Here is a 20,712-nt window from a genome sequence, read left to right on the forward strand (position 1 = left end):
TGACAAAGCAATGCTTTTAATATTCTTCTTAAAAACACTTTTGAAAGCATTTATTTGAAATACCGAAAAAATTTAACTGTATTTAGTTTTTATAGTTATAAAATTTCGAACACTCTTCTGCATAAAATAAAAAACGCTACAGCATTTCTCAAATTTCTGTGTAACAGCCAAATAAACTACCAACAATTTTATCCTTCATGTAAGAATCCACTAAGAGGTATACAATCAAGACTGAACCATACTCGTATTCTTAATTCATTAGTGGAACTTGAAGGCCCTCTTCTGGATTATAAATTACTGCATGGCCAGGCAAAGTACACGGAAATGACAAAGCCAACCAACACAATGAAAAGTGTGTTAAATACATTTTATTCATATTATTAGCAACTTCATTTCTGGGTTTTCCCTTGTATTTGGCCATTTTGGTTACTGTAATTTAGTATATAATTATATATATACACTAATATATATTATATATATATATATATATATATAGTAAATAATTTAGGAGCTCAGAACAACTTCTTAGTGGATTCTTAAAAATGAAGTATTTCTTATGCTGATATTTACAAGAGGAGTGGACAGTCTAAAGCGAATTGTGGAGAGTTTCTCCACAACTCTGTATGAAGGTGTTGTGCAGCCCAGTGATATTTGCTTATCCTTATTAAGCAACAGCACACACAAACGGACATGTGATTGTCTGTATGTCCCTGTCTACACAGGTATGAGACTTTCAGAAATTACCTCTGAAAATCTGGCTTGTGCTAAGGCACAAAAAAATGAGGAAATATTTGCAATGGTCTTAAGTCTACAAGGACTGTACAATTCCTTTATATGCCTTTTGAGTGACTATAGACACACAGACTGTAAAGGACTTACAAATGTAACCTTCTAAGAGAGATGCTTGCTTGCCTAAGCAAACATTTGCTATTGAAAAGCAAGATGCTTCTCCACACACAGAAGGAAAAAAATATTCTAGAATGTACTGTACAGAAGCACCATTGTAATGGATCTGTCTGTAAACAAGTGGACCTGAACCACCAATTTTCCTCTTTCTAAAAACAGCCATTTACTCTTTTGATTTGTCATGATAACAAGAAATCATAAATATAAAAACGCAGGAACAGGTACTAAGTATCCTATTAATAAAAACTCTGTAGAGAAAATTAAACACAGTTTGATTGAACTGTACATTTTCAAAAAGCAGCATGCTGAAGAAACCTTCACATATTATTTTTTGGTAAGTGTAGGGCTACTGACGACGATCCTTTTTCCGTACTTTGGATTTTGGTGCTGCCAAGAAACAGGAAAGGAGAAGAATCATCAGAAGTGAATTACAGTAATTCCAGTGCCAACATTCTTTTAAATTAGGTTGGGATCAAAATGGATGCATTAATGTAAAACCTACCATTGGGATTTTCTTGTCTGTAAAAAGCTTTTAACAATTCCACTGCTTCTTCAGCACGATAGCCAGAAGAGCACTGTTCAAATTAGAATGATGTTAGTGAGCACATCTGAGAATAACATATTCCATGCTTCACAAAAATGCCTTGAGTACAGAATAATTTTAAACAACTGTACTGTCAACTTAGGGGTCAAAAAAATCTCCTTTTCAGGTTTAATACCTAATACACTTTAAAAACACTATGTTGAGGCTTAATAGAATAAGTAATTTCCATAATAACTTAGTATTAGGTAGAACAAACTTTCTTAGTAAATTCTGTAAAAGTTTTTATGAAATCCACAATTTCTTTCTTATTAATGTGTTTCCAACCTCCCATATTCCTCAAGCACTTGGAAAGATAAGAGAAATGCAGCTAGGTATTTGCAGATAAGACTCCTGACAGAAAACACTCATCCACGTATCTATTCTTTATTCCTAACAGTCACCTTTCAGATCTTTTTGGTCCTTCTAAAATACTTTTCTATGCCATGAACACTAATGACAAAGCATTTAAATGTCACTCACACTAAATAAATCTCCACCCATGCTAGGAAACAAGTATTTACTCCTATACATTCCACTGCAGTTGCCTACAGAAACAAAAGATTCATAGTATCGAGAACCTTCTCCTTTCTGTCTTCTGAATGTATAAAAAAATGAAATACCACATGCCAATGTTAACAAATGAACACTCTTCCAGTCCCAACTACACCAATTAATTCAGATGTTAGTCTCACTGACACACTGACAGAAAGATGCCCAATATGTTTACACTGGAGTGCCAAACAGTATTGTTTTCCTGACTGAAATTCTTTGAGCCTTGAGCCTTTTACATTCATTAAATCAGTAATGTGAAAAGTGGAAAAGAACTCCAGGAATCAGTATCGGTGTCTAAGGCAAAATCATGTACAACTGTCAATAATGTAATAAATAAAATGCTATAAATAATCTCTACATCTATGTATGGGTACATAGGTAGTATCATGCTGTAAAGCATCTAGATTTATTTATACTCTACCTCCACTGAATGCTTGTCCAGCCTTTCTCACATGACAAAGATGCCTAAAGCATCTCAGACACTGTTCAGTCTTTCAGTATCCCTACTATTCAGTAAGTTTCTTGATAGCTAAACTTTTTAGAATTTCCTCTGCTACTGTTGCAGTTCAGATTTATTTTGGGATTTGAACTGCATGAAGTAAGTCTAAGCTAATATATTTTACCTCATAAAATCACAGACTGAAAACAAAAATACAATCATTTCCAGTGGCTCAGCTAAAACCCAGTAATTTTATAAGTTGCTGTTACTTGATATTTATTGATTATGTGTTTGTACATTCTGCAGCTTAAAATCATTTTCCCCCATCTCTTCCTGTAGCATATATTTACTGTTCTAAGTATTACACGTATTTTAGATATATTTAATTCTTACCTTGTCCCACAAGCATGATTCTTTCCCTTACCCTTTGACACATCCTTTTAAATAATTTAAGACTGTCATCAGAGTTTCCTCAGTTTTCTTTTAGTACCTAATTTTTTTTTACATTATTTTCTGATTAGGCCAACTTTACTTGACTTTGATCATCTTCCATCTGTGTCCTCTTAAAGTGATGCATAAGATTCTAAAAGCCTGGTAGCAAAGCCAGGCACAGTAGCTGGAAAACAAAGGGAAACATTTTACAGCCTACTTCAAATGGGTCTCCTGAGTCCACCATATCATCAGATGAGATGCTCAGAACGGAGCCACAGCCTCCAAATCGCTCATTTCGACAGCCGTACACGACCCGTGGAATTTATGGGAGTGAGTCAAGGTATTAAGTGAAAAACAAGCAGGAAGTACAGAAGCCTGATCTAGGCAGTCATCAAATTTCCTAAAATGTGCTAGAACTCTTCAAACTAAATTAGCTTGAGCTACAATTCCTCTCTCATAAAATCAGAACTTACTTTTGAATGATGTAAGATGTACTGCTGAAAATGCACATCCAGCCTTTCTCAGAAAAGAGGAAACATGAATCTCCAAAGCAGGGTCATACAGAGACATGGTTTACTGATTGATACAACATTCAAAGCTGAACACAGAACTGCATTTGACTCATTTTACATCCTAACAAACATCTCTAAAATGTGTTTGTAATCTCTAACAGCTGTTTGCCCTAACTGCACCATATCTCAGTCACTCCTGAGCCCCTCACTGTTCATCGTGGAGGTGGGTGCAGACCCTCAAACCACCCCTCGTGGCTTTCCCTGACACTGTCCAGCCTTTCTTTGTGGGCCCACCGTTTTAGGAGCAATGGTTTGAGCCAGTTTCCCAGAGTGAGTCAGCAGGAAAGGATACTCATCAAGCGCAGGGCAGCTGCACACATGATACAGGGCTCCACAGTCACGTACAGCACCAGCTGCGGGAACACCTCCCGATAATCCCTCTTGTGCCGCTTGCACCACTCAAGGACCCGGTCAATTGCCACCATTTCTGCATGTCGAGTAGCCTAGAAGAGAAAAACAAGTATTTTCTTTAAAGTTTGCATTTATTCACTTTTGTTATAGAAGTAATGTAATGCTCTTTGCTGGTTCAAGTTGCAAAAGACATTTTAAAGCACCCAGACTGCAGAAGAAATACTCAATCCAAGAAAGAAAATATTCAACTCCAACCTCCTGTGTGTAGCACACAAGAGCTACAAGTGACAGTTTTTTTCTTCTACTTTTTCCAAGGCAGAGGAGGATGCTCAGAAGTTCTCCTCTCTCACTCATGCCAGCACGTAGGCAGGACATGAAAGCTCTGCTTGAGGCTTCAGGGACACACAAAGCTCACTGGCACAACTGACATAGCCCGTACTCTCCTGCACTTCCAAAAGCAAGAATACAGGCTGGATTACTTTCTCTGGAAATATTAACAAAATGCTCCTCGCTGGTACCTTTTCCTCCCTCTGACAATATTCCTGTGTTCACAAGGAATGAATATACCATGAACAGACAACAATTTCAGCGTGTTTCTACAACTTCCTGGTGTGCTCTGTACACACAACATTTTCAGTTTGCCTCAGGTTTAATGCTGCCTGGGGATACATGTACAGTCAGTCCCTCAAGTAATAGGCAGGGATTTCAGCATATGAGTGATTACAAAAAGACAAAGGAATATTAATTTCTCTTTTATTTATCTCTGAATGATTATTATCTCAATATCTATGGCACAAAAACGTGAACAGAAGTGTTGACTTTATTAGTAGAGAGACCAAAACAATCACTAATGTCCCAGTAGCTGTCTGAAATGTCCGCAGCACTGTGTTACACCAATGAAATGTGACAGGAAAAATTTCAGGAAGTACTAGTTTTGAAAGGACTCTTCAGTTAGAGCCTGATGCTTATTTGAATTAAGACTCTTAGTATTTTCCTTCCTTTTCTATCTATTCTGAAAAAAAAGGATGTTTTTGACACAAGCGTTAGAATAAGACTAAATCAATCCAGATTATATTCGTACTTCTGTTTTGTATGTCCTTACATGACCCTTGATAGCCTCCTCTCAAAACATGAACTTGGGATAATGTTTTAGCACTGTGAAGATCTCTGGTGATAACACTGGGATGCTCTGCAATACATGGCAAAGGGCTCACAACTTACTGCTATGTTTAATACTGTTCAAATACATTTAAAACCTCCTAGAAAGGCCATGCAGCTGCTGCAAGTCCTACCAGCTTCTGCAGTAATAGAAGACAGCTACACAAACGAGATTACACTAATATGGAACATTACTACACACCAGTGTACCCATACATTAAGTAAAACACACTGTTTTGGTCATGCCATGTCTTGAAGACACAGGAACATCAGGACAAAGTCACCCCAGGGTGAGAAAGGATTATCCAAGTTACAGAACAGTCTCCATTTAGAGACTAACTAGACTGTGGCTCTTAACAGATACAGTCAATAGTTTTCCAAGTTAAGAGAACTACAGTAGACGTTTCTAAAATAATCAAGAAAAATGTGGAAAAATCACAGTTATAACTGTGATTTATTATTTCTCATAATAAGTGAGCACCCAATGAAATTATCAGGCAGCAGATATAAAACCAACAAAAGGAAATACTCTTTCACAAATTATATTGTGAAACTCATTGCCACAGGATGCTATGGGAGTCAAAAACAAAAATGAGTTCAAAAAAGGTTTAGACAAACTCATGGAGGATATGTGCATGGAGGACAGCTATCAGAAGCAATGATCCAGATATAGCCTTGGACTCTGGAAGTCCCCAAGCCATTCACTTCCAGAAGTGGAAAGGATGAGCAAGGGGAAGGTTTACACTTGTTTCTTGAGCTCCCTCCTTACACAACCTATTGAAGGTCCATCTTAAAGACAGGATAAAAGGGAAAAACTGACCTTCCAGGTCTGTCTTAAGATTTTATTTTGTATTAAGCTATGACTAGATAGCCTTTTTTTGACTTGCTGTGTATAAAGTAACAGATTATTTTAATTTTGAATCACTGATTCAATTCATAAGCTTAACTTGCCAAATATTGCACACTATTCTAAAGCCAAGAAAGCAAAAGCAGGTTAAGTGTGGCAAGGGAAAATGAGAATTGTTACAGAGTGGCAAATGGTGTACCAAGGGAAAAAAGCTGACTCAGTGGGCCAAAAGCCTTGACAGTGCCCCAAACTGTGGCAAACATTTCAGAGACAATAAAGGTATCACCACTGCCCTAAAAAGCTTACTTTCCAAATTTTAGATCATAATTAACAAGTGAGAGTAAAGGGGTCCAAAGCTCAAATCTCTGCATTATTTTGTGGCTTCACTACAAAAACAATACTTCATTTTCAATCCCCTACAGTGCCTGCTAAAATGCTAAAATGCTAAAACTTGCTAAAATGACCCAAGGAAACAGAACAAAGAGGAGATGTCTGTGTGTATCAACAAAGGACCTAGGACAAAGAGCACTTTATTGGGAAGTGAATGATTTGATCACATGTTGGAATAAAGACGCCAAAAACACATTTCTTGATGGGCAGGGTCACATATGCTGTAAGGGAGAAAATTCTCAGGTTGTGAACAAGCAAGTGTGGGAGCTTCCAGAGGGAACACAGCACTGGCACAAGCTCATGAACGAATCACCAGGCTGTCCAAACCCAATGTCTTACACAGACACTTGCTGCACTGTTGCCCAAGGAAGACAAGTAGTGTCATGTCTATTTTGAAATGCTGATGCCACAGCTATGCTCCTGAAAAAATAAAGCAGACACAGCTGTAAACAAACTCCCTTCTCCCAAAAGCAACTCCTCACAGAACACTGCAATGATCAGAAATTTTGCAAATAACTTCCACAGAGTAAGCAGCAGTATTTCTGACACGAATGCGTCCTGCTGTGGACATGGCAGGCAAAAAAAAAAAAAAAAACAAAGCATGCAGGGTGACAAGAGACAGCCTGAAAACACTGAAGTTTTTGGCAACTAATTTTTTTTTTGCCAAAATGAGCAGTTAAGGAACATAATGAAAGAGGGCATAAAGAAGACACTGCCTGCTCCTAACTTCAGCCCATTACATCACAGGATGCAGGGATCTGCTTAAGGAGAAGACAGAATTTATTGACAAAAGGCTCAGAGGCAAGCTGATTCCTGACCAAAGGCAGAATTGCAGGGAAGGACTGAAGATCTAGTTGGATAAATGATCACTTCTTCAAAGCAGGAACAAAGTTTTCATGGAGTTCAAAAAGCCAGTATGCTATAAAGCTGCATTTTTGGCAGCCAGAAAGCTCCCAATCTCACAGCAACGCTTCAATGCATCAAGGCAGAGTGTTAAATGAGTGAAACCTTCACAGAGTCACTGTAATAAAAACCAGGAAGGATAGGTGTCAGGATTGTATGACACCTATCCAGGAGGGTCTCAATAGTACAGCAGGCAAGATAACAAACCTTTAAAAGTAGTGTTATAAGGGCTAGTTCTTATAAAAGATAAATTAAAAAAAAGCCATTAGGGTAGCTGAGACTAAATTAATTTAGTAACTTTCTTTGACAAATGTTTTTCCTGGGCAAGAGAAACCAGAGAGAACTGGACATCTCCAGTGCATCTGGCACAGCACAACCTGAGAAACCACTGTGAGTGGGGAAACAGCCTAATGCAAGGAATGTAAGGTGAACAAGAAAAGAAGAGACATTGCACTGACAGGGGAAATATTTGTCCAGAGGGAACTCATTACCACAGACACTCAAAGATCATTTGGCTTAAATGTTTTCAGTTGTGTCACTGGCATTAACTGGAAAAAGCCCTACAGAAAGCAGCTGATGATGTGATGTCTTTTGTATGATGAAAGACATCACGAGAAGTGACAGGGTGAGAGGGTCATTCAGGAGGTGGATGACCTTCAAGACAGGAGTAAAGAAAATTCCAAAAAAATAAAATAAAAAATAAAAAAAAAACAAATGAAGAACAACAAAACAGCATAAAGGACCAAGGAAGCTCCAGAAAACATAGGTGGACTTTCTTCCATGGAGAACGTGAAGTACTATTGTTATCAAATAAAGCACAAGTCCATCTGGAATAAAATTCCAGTTAAGTGTTTTTAAGAGTTCTGGTTAAGTGAATTCAAGAATAAATTAATCAAAGCTGGAATGGCTATGTAAAAGAATTATTCTAATGAACACAGAAAGCCAGCCTGTCTTCTGAGAGGAAATTAAACAGCTGGCTTGAGAAAAACAAAAGCTGAAAAGGAATAAGACTTCAAATACATCCAAGGTATGTAAAATAATGGATGGTGCTGGCACAAGAACAGGGAGATATAAACAGAACATAAAAAGTTTGAAACTGGAAATCAGACTTTTTTAGCCATCTGAGGAATGATGTTCTGGAGAAGTCCTTCAGTATAAGGTGGGACAATAAATTAGTTTTAAAATAGACCTTGACATTTATGATGTCTGTTGGAACTGCCTCACTGGTTCAAGAGGATTGTTTTTTTCTCCAGGATGGTCCCTAAATAATGCCAGAAATCGTTAGGAGAAAACTGAAAACAATTTCCTACGTTCACATTTCATAACAAGTACTGCTTTCAAGCTTAGATTTTTTTCAGACTACATGGAGCAATTACGTATCTGATAAAAAATTTAGAAGCACTAAGTACCCAGCATTTCCAATCACTATAATATAAACATTCATGAAAATTGAGCCACAAAAGAAGTGAAATTTGAGCTGAGCAGCAATTTGAAAAAAGCTTGGCTTTCAGAGGTATTAACAGATTACTGTTTCCAAAATCCAGCTGATTGTTTTTAAATCAGGCTCCTTGCATTTTAGTATGTACCTTCAGACAGCCCTGACACAAAAAAGCTTCCCTGACATTTTTAAGTTTGATTTTGTTATCAGTCTTGTCAGTTATGTTCTGTCTGTTTATTAACATGAGATTTCTTCACAATATTACTATCTCTGGCATGATTTTCCCAAGAAGTGTCTGCTTCCCCACAGTGCTTACAATGGTGTAACATGAGACACCTAACTTCTCTGTCACCTGGCTTTCTTAAAGCTGTATTAGAATCCTCTTAATACATTACAGATTGCCCTGCAGAACAAATTACTATCATGACTCCTCTTTACTGTTACATTTTTCACCTTAGAAGACTCATTTCGACTTTTTATTATGTTTTCAGACTTGAGACGTCTAATATGAATTACAGTCAGATCCTGCAGTCAGATTAATTTATACACAACTTCCAGTTGTACAAAATCCCTGTTGGCACTAATGGGTCTCTCAGCACCAGGTGTTATAGTTGATTTGATGGTTAAGGTTGCAACAGGTCTAAAATGTACAGGAAATAGTTTTTTGTTCTGGCCTGTGGACAGAACCTCATCAGGGGAGGCTGCACGGTCATTTCTCACTCCTAACCCGGTGACTTCAGGAGAGCACGTCTGAGACCCAGCCCCGGGACAAGCCAGGGCAGGGCGGCCGAGCCGCGGTGTCCCCGGCCCGCGGCACTCACGTTCTTCGTCTCGTTGACCTCGTTCCTGCCCCTGCCTATGACCTCGCCGTTGTAGACCAGCAGGCAGCCCACGGGAACCTCCCCTTTCTCCAGCGCCTCTTTAGCCTGCGGGACGGACAGACAGACGGACAGACTGGCGAGAGGTACAGGACAGCGTTACAGCAGCGGGCGGAGCTCCCGCCGGCCCCTTCCTGCCGTGAGGGGCCCGGGGCTCCCCGCGGCTTCCCCGCGGTTTCCCCGCGGTTTCCCCGCAGCACGGCGGGTGCCCCGGCCCGCACTGACCACGTCGAGCGCCTGGTCCATCCAGGCCAGCACGGCCGCCTCCCCCGCCTCCGCCATCCCGGCCCGGGCGCTGCTTCCGGGGCACCGCGGGCGGTGCCGCCGCCGCCTCCTCCCCTTCCGCCGCCGCCGGGACCCGAGGGGCGGCCGCGCCGGGGCGGGCCAGGCTCGCAGGATGCTCCGGTCGCTCTGGAGTTTCCTTAAGCGGCACAAGAAGAAATGCCTGGTCCTTGGCACCTTCCTTGGCGGTGAGTGCCCGGTCGGGGGGCGGTGATCTGGGGGAAAGGCGGTGCCGGCCCTGGGGCCTCCCCGCGGGGCTCCCGCCGGAGCGGCCCCTTGGAGCTGGCGCTGGGCCCCGCGCCGGCTGGAGGGCTCTGGGGACACCGAAGTGCTCCCGCCCGCCGCCCAGAGCGCCCGCAGGACTTTCCCCCGGGACTGGGAAGGAACATACGCGCCGTCCTTTAAGCCCTACGGGACGGGAAGGAGCTCGGGTTGCCCAGGTGCTCTCACAGCGGGTGATGGCGTTACTTTGAAACAACATTGAAGCGCGCAAAGCGCTGGTGACGCTGGTGTTGTTTTTGGGATGGAGGCTGAAAACCTGCACTTTTCATATGTGACTTATGTGTTGAGGCGAATTGTCAAATATCACAGAATCAGTTAGGTTGGAAAAAAGGTCAAGGAGTCCAACCTTTGACTGAACACCACCTTGGGAGTTAGACCATGGCCCTCAGTGCCGCATCCAGTCCTCCCTTAAACACCTCCAGGGACGGCGACTCCACGACCTCCCTGGGCAGCCCATTCCAGTGTCTTATCCCTAATGGCATACCTGAACCTCCCCTGGCACACTGTGTGCTCCTGTTCTGTATTGTTACCTGGGAGAAGAGACTGTCCCCACCCGGCTACAATTTCCTTTCAGATATTTGTAGGCTCCCCCTGAGCCTACTTTTCTCCAGACTAAACACCCCCAACCAGCCACTCTTTACAGGACCGTGTGCTGCAGACTCTTCACCAGCTTTGTTGCCCTTCTCTGGACAAATATAGATCAGTTGCAGACACAAAACTTTCACAGAGAGGATTTACATTAATTATTCAAGCAATTTCTCCCTTAAGGCTCTTGTAGAACCTGTAGGGTGGTTATGGTCTAGTAAGCTCCACCTTCTGTTGAAGTTGTTCTTGGTTTGTTTTTAGTTGGGAGTAGATTTAAAAGAGCACATTGGATCTGTCTCTCTGTTTAATGATGAAGTGCATAGCTGTGCAGCTGGAGATTAGATGCTCCTCAAAAGGCACAGCCAAGTCTTTGTGCACTCAGTGTTCAGATGTTCTTATATCCAGTGTAAATGACATAGAACTGGAACTTGCCTGAACAGGTGAATGTTCTGAGGGCCACAGGGCTTTTGTAGTATATTTTGTCATATATTCAGGTGAAGTCCCCTGTGGAGGTGAATTGCATTTACTTCTGGCTTGCCGTGGTTCTTGTGTCATCTGCATTCTTTCATCATTAATTCCTTCTGGGGTTTCCAAAGAGTGCCAATTAATCCATGATAGCAGGCTGGGTGATGGTTACTGCTGTACTGGTCAGGCTGCTCCTCCAGCTCACCCTCTCACCTGCAGGTTTGGTGGCTCTGTGAGTGCAGCACACTGTCATGTTTACCACCACACTTGCGGCCCACCACGTTCAGTACACAGATTTGCTTTCACACACCAGGCTGTCACCTGGAAGATGTTCTCCCTCCTTCAGCTGTCTGTGTGAGAGTGGTGGAATAGTAAAAAATCACTTCTCCCAGTTTCAACAACTAAACATGGATCAGTTCTCAAGTGGGAAAGCAGGGATCTGGGAACTTGGGGCTCTCACAGTCTGAAATCTTAAATTCCTCATGTGTGAACAGCCTTCTGCCAGCCTGCAAACCAAGCTAGCATAACTGAGTTTGCAGTTTTTTCCTTGTCATTGGTGTTGTTTATATACAGCTCAGTGTCCCTTTCACTAAAATGCTACTCACTGAAGTGTCTTAAACTAATAATTATGGCCCAAATTAATGTAAACTATGCTATCATTTTCTGCAGCATGGATCAATTATCTGTTTCTTCAGGCCATGTAGTATTTGAGGACTGCAGAGAATTGCTTTTTATGCATTTGAGACAAGTAAATCTGGGTTTCCACAAGCAGGTGAACATCATTAGCTGCCACCAGCAGCAGCTTTGCACCGTGGTGTTTTAAGGGAGGCAGGGAGATGGAGTGAATTGCTGTAGAGTGCTGCTTTGCAGCTGTTCAGCAGCTGACTCTTGAGTGCTTTGGTCATCTCCATAGGTATGGATCAGATCTTAAAAAAACCCCACACGCTACAGCAATGCCACCACCAGTGAATCAGAACTCTGAGATCCGTGGTGGACTCTCCAAAGAATACTGCTGAATCTTGAAAGATGGAATGCAGCCTCACGTACTGCTTTTAAACAAAGACAGAATATTTGGAAGTGGCTGAATGATTTAAGGAAAGTATCCAAATCTGCTGCCTTAATAGCAGGGCCTGGGATCTACATTTCTGTGGTGTTTTTTTAAGAGCTACAGGTGTCTATTCTGGGAAGGAGGCTATAACAAGGAAAATGGGACATGACAAAATTTAGTGATTTTAAGTCCTTAACTGGCACATGGTCAGAGATTGATGTGAATATTTAATGATTCATTAGACAATACAGAAGCGTTTCTGCATTATTACTGATACAGTATTGTATCAGTGTTGTGTTACTGAATTACTGCACCAAAATCAGAGTTGATTGTTAGCTTTTTCTCTCTTTACTGAAGTGGATCCATGTGTGTTATCAGTGGCTGTCATTCTTCATACAATTTCTTTCAATCCCAACACTACAGCAGATTTTACTACTTATGAAGATACAAATCTCATTAAATAAGAGCTCAAATTGAGGGAAGAAGCAACTGAAAAATGTGTAACTCCCCCTTAACCACAGAGTGTGGTTGAGAGGGCCTCACCTTAGCAAAGACCCTGTACAAACCCTTTCTTTAGAAGTTTTTTTCTTTGACAATATAAAATACATTGCCTACTGAAAAGACTTAAATCTCTTCTTGCCAGGAAAATATAGTGGTCTGTGATCTAACCCACTAGAAATATGGAAAGTAGAGAGATACAGAGCATGATGGAGCTGCAAGGACACATTAGGTTCAGGTCTTTATTGGATAGTTTGATTAAAGAGTTTTTATTTCGGTGCTCAGCATTCAAGGTAGATTTCAGTAGGTATTGCAAAATGATTCACCATTGAAATTCTGTTGCTACAGTGGAAGAACAAGCTCAGGGTGTGTCTGGAATGTATGGTCCTGATTTCAGTGGTTCATTAATTATTGCTGAATTTAATCTGTTGCAACCTTTGGCCTGCAGAAAAAGCATTTCAGTTCAGAAATCTCTCTGCTTAGCAGAGAAAGTTGGCTTGGTTTGTGAGTAAGCACAGAGGCATTAAGTATGCTCTGGTGAGACTCAGTGTTACCAAGAGAATAAGGCTTTAGTGCCTGCATGTTTTAAAGATGGTTCCATAACAGGACAATTTTATGTCCCTTGATGCATGGCTTGCTTGAACATAAAGGATAAACCACAACTTATGGAGCTGTTTATGTCCTGGAAGGATGGAGGCTTCTGTGTGTCAGCACAATTTCTACCTAATAAAATTCTTAAAACTGAGATTTTCCCTTTTTTTTTCTTTTGTTTTTCCCTGAGGTAAGTATGGCAGTGAGGGCAAAATTAGGATTGTAAAAGAGGTTTCCTGAAAAATTGATGCCTTCTTATTACGTATCCCATTGTTCTGCTCAGCCCTCCATTCCACCTGTGAAGAAGGGGAAGGGCTGAGGGAGAGGGAAGCCATAATTTCTGTGATGTGAGAAATCCCCCCTGCCTGTCTGAGGCCACTAGAGTGAACATGTAAGAGCCTGCAGAGTTTGTAAACTTCTTGCATTGCTTGCATTTAGGTGGGAAGAGACTTACAGTGCTACAGCCAAAGAGGGATATGGAGACAAATCAGAGCAAATTTGTCTCAAATCCAAGTGTTGCTTCCAGAGGATATAGGTGCTATAGACCCAGGGTGCTTCCCAGCTGGCAGCTAAAGCACCACAGAGCCACTCACACACACACAAACACGCACCCCTTCTCCAGTGGGGTGAGGGAGAGAATCCGACCTGACCAATGCTCAGCTGTCCCTGAACATGTCCCCCCTCCCCCTGTGTTCCCCTAATTTTACTGTTCAGATGACATCCTGGGATGTGACATGTCCCTTTGACCCTGTGGGATCAGCTGTCCTGGCTGTGTCTCCCCCAGCTCCTTCTGACCCGCAGCCTCCTTGCTGGTGGGGGGGTGGGATAGGCAGCAAAGGCCTGGTGTGAGCCCTGTTCAGCAACTCTGAAACAGCTCTCTACTGCCAGCACTGATCCCGGCTGTTGTGAAGAAAATTAACTCTATCCCAGCGAAATCCAGCACAGACAGCCAGTGCACGTGTAAATATGTTTCACTTCTAGATCAGTTGTAGAACAGGATCAGTTGTAGTTTGAGATCCTTACTGAGGTTCCTGTTCTTCTGAAGCATCTGACTTCGGGTGATGGGTTTTTATCAGTCATCTTCTGAACCCTCCAAATCAGATGTGTTGGGACTATAGTATTTTCTGTAGTTCATATTTTGATGAAGATAGAAAAAAGTTACCGTAGGAATTATCTCCTGCACAGCCTCACTATTTCTGAATTTTCTTAATTCCTGGTTTTGTGTGAAGCATATGGGAAGATTCAGCATGAAACTTCACCTATGCAACAGTTTAGCTCATTAGACATGAATATATCTTGCTGCTGCAACTTTTGCAGACCTCCTATCCTATACTGAACAGCAAAACTAAGTTATATTAGTTATTATAAAAAGCTTATATTGGCTTTGCATGATTGTAGCAAGAGACTTTCAAAATGTGAGCTTAGTTTTTTACAGGTTTATTAGCTGACTTGACATCATGGCAGTTTTTGGATGTGGCTTTCTGTGGCCCTGCGTCCAACTTCACATGATGATTTCATGTGATGCATTCATTCTGGACTTAGAGTCTGTATTATTGTCAAGTCCTCTGAATTAATGCAACATATTAATATAAATACACATGGTTGTCCTGAAGAAAAATGCAAACACCCCTGCAAGCCAACCCCCTGGCTGGCAGCTCCTTGAAATGTCTCATAAGCCAGAGACTTGCAGAGGCTCCACTGCTGTTTTCAGGAGTGAGTGCAGTGGGCAAAAGTTCACTGTCACAGCTGAGACTTGAGTTTCACAAGTGACTGCTGTGTCCTCCAGGCCACTTGGAGGTGGTTACAAGCCCTGCAGCTGGTAACAGAGAGAGTTTGCTGCTGGCAGCCATACCTCAGGCTTACTGCTGTTTGCTGGGCTTGCTTAAGGTGGGTGAGTGGGAGGATGGTGCTCAGCAGCTTTTCCTTTGGTTAACTTGTAATGCATCACTCTCCAGAGAAGAGGATAATCCTGGATCAAGCAACATCTGTTAACAGTGGGTCAAAGTTAATACTTTAGTACGGGGAAGGGAGGGAGAAACAATGTTGTATTGTATTGTTGTGCTGTATTGTGTAAACGGTGTGTTGCGTTGTTCTGGACAAGCGTTTTTATATGGAGACTTCTTGTTAAACCTGGGTGAGAGCTGCTGCAGCTTTGTACCCTCCCAGGGTACAGCTCTGAGTACAGAGTGGGCACACAGCTTAACAAACCGGTGTTAAGCAATTCCTGCTGTCTCAGTCGCAAAGCTGCTGCTCCTGTGCATCCCTGCAGGGCACACACATTGTTCTTCTTGAACTGATTGCATGTCTGTATGACACTCGTGTCTGTCTGCATTCAGGAAATCTGGTGTTTTTGTGTGTGTGAGTGGCTCTGTGGTGCTTTAGTTGCCAGTGGGGAAGCACCCTGGGGTCTATAGCACCTACATCCTCTGGAAGCAACACTTGGATTTGAGATAAATAGGCTCTACTTATGACTTTTCTGCTACAAAACCTGAAGTTAAAAGGATTTATTTTGGGGTCTAGGGAAAGTAAACAAAAGCAGTAATTTGGACAAATGACTATATGTTAATGTAATATGAAAAATGTAGTGGGGTAAAATTATTGGGAAAATCTTGTGTTCCAGAATTGATCAGTAATGCTAAAAAATTGTTTCTATTTCAATATGTTAGCTGAAAAAAAACTGTCAGTAACCTGACAGTTGTATTCTAAATAGATATCTTTGGCAGAAATTGGTAACATTTTAGATGAAAATAATCTTGACTGTGAAGTCTCATTTTTGATTAACAATTAATTGGTGGAATTGCATTTTTTTGTATATGGACCCATAATATTAAAGTTTGCATCTAATGAAGTGAATATTTCATATGGCAAATGGGCAGTCTAGTCTGCCCAAAGGCTGAAGTGAGGGAGAGACTTACCCATTTCTATTTTATGAGGCTTTTGGGAAATGGAAGTGACTGTGCTGGTTCCAGACTGGTCTGGCTTGTAGTTGCCTGTGAGCAAACATAATGCCAGTATAAATAGCTGGATTTTCTTACAACTATGGAACACAAAGTTGACAAGGCTTTTCAAACGCTGATTATGGTTTTGGGGAGTATTTTGGAAGGTTTTAATAACCTAAGAAATGTAGCTGAATTCAAAACCTTGGGAAGTTTGGGTTTGTTTATGGTGTTTGTGTGTTTGGTTTTGGTTGGGTTTTTTTTGGGGGGGGGGGGTTGGTTTTTTTTTAGTTTTTGTAGATTTGGTTTATAAAATTAGTTTTGAAACTTTTAGCTTTCAGCAACTGTTAGATGCCTCGTTTGTTCCAATATTGGCTTCAAAAAATAATACTTGATTTGTTACTTGCATTTCTTATGTGTGCTGTTACTGACCTGGCTCTCTGTAGAGGAGCTTCAGTAATTTAAGTATTAGCCCACACAGACAGCAGATGATTAACTTCTACTGTAGTCTTTTTTTGCATGGGTTTGTTCCTTCCTTACCTCTGTGCCCCCTCCAAATCTTTCATGAGAGAGCACTGGTCACACACCCGAGTAGGAACCTGCTGTGCCAGTGCATGAGGAGGCAGCAGATGAGCCTGACACATGGTAGGTGCTGTAAGAAGGCCTGAGCAGTTAATGGAAAGCAGCTTAGAGTGGGCAGAGGTGCTGAGGATAAGCCTAGAAGGTGTAGTGGCATCTTGAGGAATGGCTTAGGAGAGGGGGCAGAGATGAGGCAAGATGGGCAGAGGGCTGTGGGCAGCCTGGTTAGGTATCTGAGCCCCTGGTGGTGTGGGACAAGCACTGGGCGGAATCTTCACAGGGGTGGATGTTGGAAGAGATGAAAATGCAAAACAAAGATTTTTGATGCGTCCTAATGGAATGAAGATTCATAGTGAGAGGGATGAGGGATGGTCAGACTCAAGAGAAGAGTGTGGCTGGAAAGTAGGAATGGTCTGTGCCTGTGTGAACAGGTACAGTCAGGCCCCATTGAAACTAAGGTTCTTCCTACAGAAGTTTCAGGACCAAATGAAGGAAATGTTGATCTATAACATTTTTCTCAGTATTTTTTCTCAACATTTTTCTCAGATCTTTAGTATTTGAATTTTATTTCTAAGTTCTACTAATTTTAGAAATATATATTTGTAAATATTTTAATTTTCATCCATCTCTAGACCTGTGCATTTCTGTTTATCTCTTTTTTTTCCTTACCCTACATTGTTTCTCTGTTTTGTTTCAGTCTCTTCAGTACTAGTTGTTCACATTGCAGTAGTACCAAAAATGTCTTCTATGAATGGCAAGATACCTCTTCTCAGGAAAGTTTCTTCTCCTGATTCAAGTCATAATCCTTGACATTTTAATTAATTTTGAAAACATTCTTTCTGAGTATTGCTTTGCCAATAATTATTAAAATACTCAAGACCCCCATATAAAAAAAAAAAAAAACACTATGCACCCTTATGCTTTAAAAACAAATAAAGTGGTTAAAGGACCTTTCTCACTTTTTAAAAGCATATTCTAATATGGCTGTTTCTCTATAGGTGTCTATTTACTGGGAAAATATGGGCAGAAGAAAATCAGAGAAATCCAGGAGCGAGAGGCAGCTGAGTACATTGCCCAGGCACGAAGGCAGTACCATTTTGAGAGCAATCAGAGGACGTGCAATATGACAGGTAAGGAAAAGAAATAGCTACTGGTTTAGATAAGGGGGAAGTATTTGGGGATTTATGCTACATATTGTCAGGATGGAAGAGGAATAAGAAATGTAGGTAAGTTCAAAATCTTAATTAAATACTGATACAAAATAGAGTTGTTTTGCAGATAAAGAGTCTGAAGAGTAGAGGACTAAAGGGAATTTAGGGGGCATCTGAACCCTTACCATCGATAAATCTACAAGTATACATGCAGGTTACAATTTTTTGGACCAGGACACTTTTGCCTTAAACTGAATGTAGTACTGAGGTGTGAAACAGCATTTAGATTCAAACAATACTGAATTTACAGTGGGATTTTGTTATTCATTATATCACGTTGTTAGTAAGCTGCATGGAGAACTTGGTGAGCAATTTTTAATAAGAAGCACATCAGCCATCAGAGTGTGAAGGCTCCTGACTAGCTGGAGAGCAAAAAGAAAAAGTACTTTTTCTTACAGCACCAGTCTTAGGATTTTTGGAAAGGTGATGACAGAGAAGAATTTTAACAAATTCCTCATCACTGTAAATACAAGCCATTCAAAACTATTTTTATTAAACAAACTAGGCAGTATTTTCTTATTCTGTCTAAATTTGTAATGGCTTCTTGGGTGGCTGTAAGTCCAACCTGTTTACCCTGACCAATTGGTATTTTATTTTCATCTTTTCCATTTTGTCCTGCTGAGAGTGATCTTACTGCAAGGATTAGGTTTTTCTTTGCCCGTCTTTGTGCAAAATATCTTATGTTTGGCAGCATGCATTCCTGACAAGATTTTTCATATTTTGTTCTTAGTATTTATCGTGTTTTCCATCTCCTGTTCCTGTCAAGTAGACATTATTCTGAAACGAAAAGATTTTTTTCCCACTAGCTTTCTGTCATTCATAACATACCTTTCTCCAGTTCTCTTGCTAGAAAAAACAAACCTCAGATCTTTTTCTTCTCACTGGGAGAAATGCAGCAGTGAAGGTTTTTGCCATATTTTCTTCTGGGGAGTTGGGGACATGTATATGCAGGATGTGGATACACATCTGCAGCTGAGCCAGTGAAACCACGTGGTCACGTAAGGGCAGCGTTGTGCCCCAGCTCCTGAGGGGCACACAGGTTATTGCCCTTCTGAGTACTCCCTGGGCTTCCTGTTTTGCTTGTCCTCCCAGCTTTGCCTGTTGAGCACTGGGATGTGCATCCTATAGCAGCTATTGAGTGTGAGCTGAGGATGAGTTTATAATGTGGTTTTTTGTTGTTGTTGTTGATGTTAACAGGTTTTGTTGTTTGGTTTTTTTCCTTTTAATAACAGTACTGTCAATGCTTCCAACACTGAGGGATGCCTTAATGCATCAGTTAAACTCTGAGAGTCTCACATCTCTTCTTAAAAATAGGTAAGACTGTGTTAAGTGGGTTGAACTCCACTTGTTTTGATGACAAGTTTTTTTCAATTTATATCATGTAGAGAGTATGCAGAATTTTGGTTTAGTGTCCCATTGAATCATTAGTCTAAAGGTGTTTTGAAATCACTATGTAAATATTTTGTCACGTTACATGTATTTTGATAGGTATGGCATTTTCCAAAATTTACAGGAAATAATACTTTCTTTAATGTGCTGCAGTGAGAGCCATGTTTTCTGGTGAAATAAAATAGGTAGATAAAAGTACTTGGAGGATCTAGTTCTCTCTTAAACAGAACAGAATATTATGATTGAGTATGACTGAGTTGTTGATGTTGTGTTTGTAAAAATGTTTATATAATCTTACCAAGTTCAGACATGAGTAATAGTGGAAAGTATCCAAGATGAGATTGCAAATGCATGTAAGTCATGAAAAGTAATTTTTTCAATTTTATTTTGAAGTTGAACAAATAGGGACATGTCATACATTAACAGAAATGCTTCTCTGTCAGAAAACACCTTGGAATTCCTTGCAACTGCAGGGACAAATAACCTGTTTCTAAATACATAAAGTACATAATAGCTTATCTTAAACCTAAATTGCTTGGCATATGGCACAGAGTAAAAGTGTTATGTAGGCAATTAACCACAGAATTTCTGACCCACTGTAGACTGTCTTTCTAGTTTACCTCCAGCTAGTTTATTTATACAGCTATAACTTCAGCTGTCCAGCATTTAACAGGTTACCTATTCAGTCACTGCTTTTTTCAGTCCAAAAACTTCCACAACAGAGCAGCCTGATTTAAAGGGGGAATTGCAGCCTTAATGATGTTTTTATAATGAACTCTGGGTATTTGCAACTGTTACTGAATATTATTTACCCCAAACAACAAGAAATTGGGAAAAGTTAATTTTAATGGAAGAAATGTATTTATCATAACAGAAGTCTTATTCAATGAAAAAATTAAACTGAGTGAACAAAAGAGCTTGTGGGTCACCAGATACATCATCTGAACTGTGCAGCACTTTGTAATCCTTTGTTCAGTGGTGAAGACAGATACCTTAGTTTGTTCTCTGTAGCAAGCAATCTTTTATGAAGATATACCTGCTGTCTCTAAACTGTTTGACCAGTTGAAACTGCATAGGGATACATTGCTGCACCTCTGTGTTCCAACAATCCTAGTGAAAGTAGAGATAGGCTTTTCTGTTGTTAGTGGTATGCACTTGCGAAAACAAAATTTTTTTAATGCTCACTACATGCAACATTCTGTAAGCATGGATGGCCATTTAGAGTGGAATTTGGGTCTTAATGCTTCTTATTTTACTAACACTGAGGAAGTTTTAATTGCATGCTTGAAAGTTTTGAGCTAAAATGTAGGGAAGGGGTTGTGAAGGCACAAATCATGGAATCAGTCATCAAAGCTCACTCCACTTTGAAGTGATTCTTTGAAGAAGCTGTGCTATGC

General features: G+C 40.6%; 2 protein-coding genes across 2 annotated transcripts in view; one reads left to right on the top strand and one right to left on the bottom strand.

Moving 5' to 3' along the window:
* ADAT2 (adenosine deaminase tRNA specific 2) lies at positions 1–9,807 on the bottom strand. The gene is made up of 6 exons (XM_074537667.1): positions 9,675–9,807; positions 9,393–9,497; positions 3,777–3,927; positions 3,130–3,236; positions 1,409–1,481; positions 1–1,293 (listed from the first exon to the last, which is right to left on the bottom strand). Exons 1-6 carry the CDS (start codon positions 9,729–9,731, stop codon positions 1,253–1,255), a joined length of 534 nt encoding a protein of 177 aa, XP_074393768.1. The 5' UTR covers positions 9,732–9,807; the 3' UTR covers positions 1–1,252.
* PEX3 (peroxisomal biogenesis factor 3) overlaps positions 9,786–20,712 on the top strand; it is a 21,030-nt gene continuing 10,103 nt past the window's right edge. Inside the window, exons 1-3 of the mRNA XM_074537666.1 lie at positions 9,786–9,919; positions 17,714–17,845; positions 19,159–19,240. Coding sequence (XP_074393767.1) covers positions 9,847–9,919; positions 17,714–17,845; positions 19,159–19,240 — 287 coding nt within the window. The 5' untranslated portion in view covers positions 9,786–9,846. The remainder of the gene's footprint in view (positions 9,920–17,713; positions 17,846–19,158; positions 19,241–20,712) is intronic.

Source organism: Zonotrichia albicollis, chromosome 3 (assembly GCF_047830755.1).
Source record: "Zonotrichia albicollis isolate bZonAlb1 chromosome 3, bZonAlb1.hap1, whole genome shotgun sequence".
NCBI classification, from domain to species: domain Eukaryota; kingdom Metazoa; phylum Chordata; class Aves; order Passeriformes; family Passerellidae; genus Zonotrichia; species Zonotrichia albicollis.

Coding starts and splice junctions, on each gene's coding strand:
- ADAT2 (XM_074537667.1), bottom strand. CDS start 9,731: ATGGCGGAGGCGGGGGAGGCGGCCGTGCTGGCCTGGATGGACCAGGCG. Junction 3,237..3,776: donor AGCTGCCCTGCGCTTGATGA/GTATCCTTTCCT, acceptor ACTCACTCCCAT/AAATTCCACGGGTCGTGTAC. Junction 1,294..1,408: donor CAGACAAGAAAATCCCAATG/GTAGGTTTTACA, acceptor GTTTCTTGGCAG/CACCAAAATCCAAAGTACGG.